Raw genomic sequence first — 6,000 nt, forward strand, 5'->3', positions numbered from 1 at the left:
ACAGCGATAATAGTTGTGTTCCTAAGCAAATAACATTGCCATATTCTTATGCTTACATTTGAAATAACCTGATTACTTTGACACTCCCTCTCTGCATCTGCATTTGAAAATGTGAAAGGTGGTGTCCAAACAAGTGGATTGATGTGATTCATGTTCTTCTTTCTCCTTCCTCTAGGGTACTCCGGCTAGTTTTGTCCGCTACAGAGTGGACCTGGCCAGGTCACCTTACAGTGGGAGCATCTTTGATGTGGAAGAGGAAACTGGAAGAATCATCACTAAGGTCAACCTCAATGAAGAGCCCAGTGTCACTTTTAAGGTGAATGGGAGTGATTATGGTAACATGATAAGCTGCTGCTGCTTATAATGTCAGCGTGTCAATTCCAAGATATTCACATTATTCTGTTATCCAGTCAGAGACGCGTAGATTAAGTCCAGGAATTGTCCATTGTAGTGAATGGTTTAACAGCTAGATTTGGCAGAAAGGGATCTCTGCTCTTTGAGGGACCTCCTTAATAAACCCATATATGAACATGAAATCTTAGTTTGAGTTGAGAAGTGCTGAGTAATAATAGCCATGCTGTACACCTGCATAATTATTATTGAAAATGAGCAGTCAGCTGATAGCCACACAGCTGTAAAAGGGTCAGTGATTGTGAAGCATGAATGAAACCGCTGATGCCGATCAGCTAACGTAAGTGGGACTTCAGTGCTCTGCTCTGCTAATAAAGTACAACTTAATTATGCTGGCTTTTAATAAAAGTGTCAAGTCAGAGTGTGTAAAAAATACTTATATTAGCTTTCAGCATTTGACATTTTGACTTAATAATGACAGTGGTGATAAGTATAATTGATGATGATACATCCTTGATCAAAAATACAAGAATATACTAATTGTTTTACTGTAAAGATGCTATTTGTCATAGTTGATGTGTATTGCTCTGCCTCACATGTTTTAGTGTGATACAAGTTGCAGTGAAGATCAGTGGTTCAGATTTGTGCATATTGACTTTTTAAAATTGAAGAGCATTTTTAGGGCATTATTATTTGTTTCCTGAATTGTCTTCATGATCATGTCATTGCTTCTCTTGTTGTTTGTGACCAGTGATACTGAGTTTTTCTATTGATTAAACAAATTCCCTCCCAGGTGCTCACATAAAGGTTTTTTTTTTCACCAACTTAAGATGACTTTACATCTGGCACATCTGTAGTTGTGAACAATGGACCAGGTTCATAAGTCCTGGATTTGTTGCTTGCCCTCACACGTTGTCTGTCCTCCTCTATCTGTTTCACTTTCCTCCTGTATTTTCCTTTCTCTGTTTCTTTAAACATTATGTCTGTGTTTATTCTCTTTCTGTCTATCGGCCCCCTGCTTCCCCCAGGCCCCTTTCTCCACAGTCTATGAATGTAGATCAATACATTCATACTCGCTCTCTGGGAGCTTTGCAGGCCGCTCGCCAGATCCTATTTTGCCAGTCTGTCTTTATTAGGATGCCGAACATGTCTACAAAAAATGCCTGGCAACCGCAAAAAGGGAATTATTTTTGTAGTTAGTGGTAGTATGATTAAAAATATTATACTTTTGTGATTGTATATGTGTTGCTTATGTTTGTTCTCTTGCCCGATGCAGTTGTTTGTGATAGCCTATGATGATGGGGAGCCAGTGAAGTCGAACAGTACTTTGGTGGAGATCACTGTCCTCCAGCCTTCACGCATCCCAATCTTCACCCAAGAGGAGTACAGGTATGTCTCCTTGACACAACTGTTGATAAAGCTGCCTCTGCCTGTAAATTCACACATCAAAGAGCAGCTTAGGTCTGTAGCGTCAGACAGGGAGAGATGGTGAAAAAGGCTGGAGGAAGTGGGCAAGGTATCTTAAGAACACCATGACACACATTTACATCTGTGGTCACATCTTCCATTCAGCTTCTGTAATACTTTGATTAATATTTAATCACTTGATATATTATATATTCTACCTTGAACTGCTGCAAATAGCCATGAAGTCACTATTCCTCATGCATTTATTATCTTAATAACGATAACTATCTGAGCATTATTGCTCCCTCGTTGTCAACGCTCCGTAAAGTGGCCCCCAGTTTTGATTCCATGTCTCCGTCTTTGTCATGCTCTCTTTTCCTTGCATGACTGATTAATGAGCTTTGAGTATAAATATGCATTAGAGCTTTCGGGGTAGATGCTGCAGATCATCACTGCTGTAAACCACATTTGTTTCTCTCGGAGGGCAAAGCAGGGCTTCCCTCTGGGTTTATTAAGAGTCTCTTTTGACAAGATTAAGTGTTTAGACTGTTAAACTGGCAAAGAGAGATGCAGGATGAGGGAACATAATCTATACTGCTTTGAGATGACTGTCTGTTACACATGCGATACGCGGCTCTATTGGGCCAGGGCTGGGTGGAGTTTGTCTGTACTGATTGTACTGTGGCTCAGCAGGAGGCCAAGAAGTCATTTATAATTAAAAATAAACATGGATTATTAACACTCCAGCTGAGGCTGTTTTGAAAAATCTTCCATGATGAGTGAGTACTAGCATTAACAGTTGCTTTCTATTATGTTGTGCTGCAGTGGGTACGTGTCTGCAGTGCTCAAGAGATCCTAGCCAGACTGTGAAGCTTTAAGGTCTGGTGGCAAAGTTGCCTGGCACAATGCAGTCTCTGGAAGCTTAAAGTAAAGCTTGTTTTAAGTGGATTGATTTACTAGCTTGTATGTCAGTCAAACTAGGGAGTTTTTTTTGTCTTATGTAACATAATTTGATATGCCTATATGCATAAGACAGGGAATGTAACGCCTGCCTAACCTGTCAACACATCAGTTGAACTGTTTGTATCTTTGTTTGTGCACAGGTATGTCTTTGTGCCCATCTCACTGGCTTTTGTGAGTGTGTGCCTGCATGTGTGGATACTTGTATATTTCCTCATACAAATGAGTGTGTGTGCATCAAACACACCCTTTGCAATCCAGCACTTTGTATGCGTCCTCACGTTCTTCTGTTGCTCAGCTTTATTCAGAGATTGATATACACAGGCACAGCAGCAAAGCCGTTGAAAGGCCATTGATTAACGCTTTGAGTGAGTGCTCTGTCTGACCCACACATGGAAATGTCGGGACAATAGGCACAGACCTCTGTAGGGTATCACACTGACAATACTAACCATACCCAGTGGCAGGCCTGCTGTAAATTGTGAGCCGTGAAAGCATTAGCCAGGTGCTCGAGCCTCTCTCCTGCTGGACATGGTTCTCTCCAGCGGAGAGCGTGCAATCTGCTCGCTCTGCGATGAACTGTCTCCTCATTCCTCGCCTCTCTATCTCTCCCCGAGGAACCTTCTGAACACAAATCACTCTCTAAATGTCCACAGAAGATCTCGTCTGTCTCTGTGAAGGCAGTTAGTTATAGCGGCAATCAGGTAAGCTATGCCTACAGCTCCAGAGCACACAATTAAAACAACTCTGCAGGGCTTTGGCTGACTTAATGATTTCTGCTCATGCTTTATGGTTGGTCCCCTCCATCTGTCAGAGGGAAATGAGGAGCTCCCAGTCATTGTTGGTTAAAATAAATGGCTCATACCGTGGTTGCTACTGTAGCAGCATGTTGCTTTTCAGAAGGTTTGAGCAAAACACTTTCTGTTTTTTTTGTAGGATAACAAATATGTTCATAATTTTACAATTGTTTGAATTAACCACTCTGAAATTCATTTTAAGTAAGTAATATCATTAGTGTTAATACCAAAGCTAGTGTAATATGAAAAGGTAGTGTAGTGCAGAACTTATAGACAACTGTAAAAAAAAAAAAAAAACTCTACAGCTTTACACAGCTTTAAAGCTCTTAGCTCACTGTTTTAGTTCTCTAGACCACAAGTAGACTATATGAGTCAAACCACAATCCTCAGTCAAACCCCCATATAATACTGCAGACAGCCAAGCTGAGTGTGCGCTACCTGCCCAGCATGAAGTAAACACTACACGTTGAACAAAGTAAAAACAAAAAAGAAAAGAAAAGGAGAATGAATATTGAACTTACATTTGTCAAGTGGGCAGAAATGAGCTCAATGGAGAGGTCATGCTGCTCTGCATCAGTTGGCTGTGTACTGTAAGTGAAAACAGAGATGGTGTATAATGGCTACCGTCGGGGGTTTCTTTGAGTTTGTTTGAGTCTTTCAGCCCTTAGTAGGGCAGCACAATTCTATAAAATAAATCTGTAAAATATTCTTAGTCAAACACAATATTGGGATTTTCTCTCACAATTCATAGAAAAACATTATTAAATATAAATATTTATAGCATTCTTTTTTGCCTGTATCTATACAGAAACATAACAACTCTGAAGAGTTTTTATTAGTATATGTATTATTTTTCTACTGCCATTTTTACAGGAATTCAGTAATCACCTGCCCAAATTGCAGCCTCCCAACAACTCAACTCAAATCTGTTCCAATTGACTCTGTTGATCGAAGATATATCTTCTTCCAGGTGATAAGTGATTGACTTTATAATCCCCTTGTGCCTACATCCAGGGCCTTGATAGCTCCATCATCTGCTGAAACTATGGCAAAACTTTTGCAAAGTATATATGTGTCATTGCCATCATATCTCTTTATTCTCTCTCTTTGATTGATTTTTGTTGTTTTTCTCAAAAACTTCACCGAACTGTCACCCAGTTACTGTTTTCTCTTAAACATAGCAGATATGTTTTTTTAATGTGTTCCTGCCACCAAAGAAGCAGGCTCTTCTTCTGGACTTCATGTTCCTATTCCTGTTTTGAGATTTTTCAGAAATGGTATTAACTGCATGGCGTCAGATCCTCTGCAAATAGTCAACACTTCTCTACTCAGGCCATTTCCCACGGCCCCTGAAAACTGCAGTTATTAAGCCACTCAAATAAATCTATACCACTCACTAATGAAGAATTACAAGCCCATAAAGGTCTTTTTAAGTAAAGTTATTGAAAAGGCTTTTTTTCAACAGCTTAATACCCTCTTGGCTACAAATAATTGTTTTGATGTTTTACAGTCACTGGAGAAATTTGCAGCGCTTGAGTTGCTTGAGATGCCATGGATCATATGGTTATGTATGAATGAAGTTAATATTCTATTAGAAATTAAGTAGAAAATATGATTAATCATGCCAACCAATAGTCAAAAATCACTTAATGCAGCTTTAACTCATTTTGTAATTATTTCATAGCTTTTACAATGTTTTTTTGAATGTGAATGATTATATAATAACTAACTAACTATTATTAAATAACTATTTTTTGGAGCCCTTTCGTAAAACTACTCTGAATGGCTCTTTTACATGGAACTCATGGACACAACCCTTTGGGGAAGTCTTTAGCACTGAGCACATGGGAAGGGAATTAATATTTATTTTCCCCCTGTGTGTGACTGGAGATCAGGAGGGTTAAGCCTCTGTCTAACATGGTCCTACTTTGTGAATCCTCCCTCTTGTACTGAGGCTACCTCTCTGTTGCAAACCTGCGGTCTGAGCAGTTTTTCGTGGTGCTTATCTCCCCCACAGCACTTCCCCTTCTAAATCTACTCTAAATCACATGAGACTTTTGCCTCACTGCCTCTGAGTATGTCATTTTGCTCTCCTCCTCCTTTCACCCCCCCTTACCCACCCCCACCCCTGCGATTTAAATGACAATTGGCTCTAAAAAACACACATGTTGTTCTAAAACAGCTAATACATAATTAATTGACCATTTTAGGGCTCACAGTGACCCAAACCACACTTATCTGGGTGGCAGGACTTTATACGAGGGAGAACATACGACAAGATCCAGATAAGTTTGCGAGCGAATGCACACGGAATCACACATACCCACACAGGAAAGAGAATTCACCCCCTGCTTGGAGGGAAAAATGAAGGGCCTACTGACTTGTACGTGAGGGAGAGAAGTAAGGAGACAAAAGTGGAACAGAAAGTGACAGAAGACGAGTTATAAGCTGGAGAGGGAAAACCGGGGGATGGGGGCTCTTGGTT

The 6,000-nt window shown here is 40.1% G+C and overlaps 1 protein-coding gene across 1 annotated transcript in view; it reads left to right on the forward strand.

The window, feature by feature from the left end:
• Window positions 1–6,000, forward strand: part of pcdh15a (protocadherin-related 15a) — a 139,712-nt gene that overhangs the window by 84,009 nt on the left and 49,703 nt on the right. Inside the window, exons 21-22 of the mRNA XM_035663542.1 lie at window positions 176–316; window positions 1,628–1,740. Coding sequence (XP_035519435.1) covers window positions 176–316; window positions 1,628–1,740 — 254 coding nt within the window. The remainder of the gene's footprint in view (window positions 1–175; window positions 317–1,627; window positions 1,741–6,000) is intronic.

This window comes from Morone saxatilis, unplaced genomic scaffold, assembly GCF_004916995.1.
Source record: "Morone saxatilis isolate NCDOM2014 unplaced genomic scaffold, NCSU_SB_2.0 Contig19, whole genome shotgun sequence".
In the NCBI taxonomy this organism is placed as follows: domain Eukaryota; kingdom Metazoa; phylum Chordata; class Actinopteri; family Moronidae; genus Morone; species Morone saxatilis.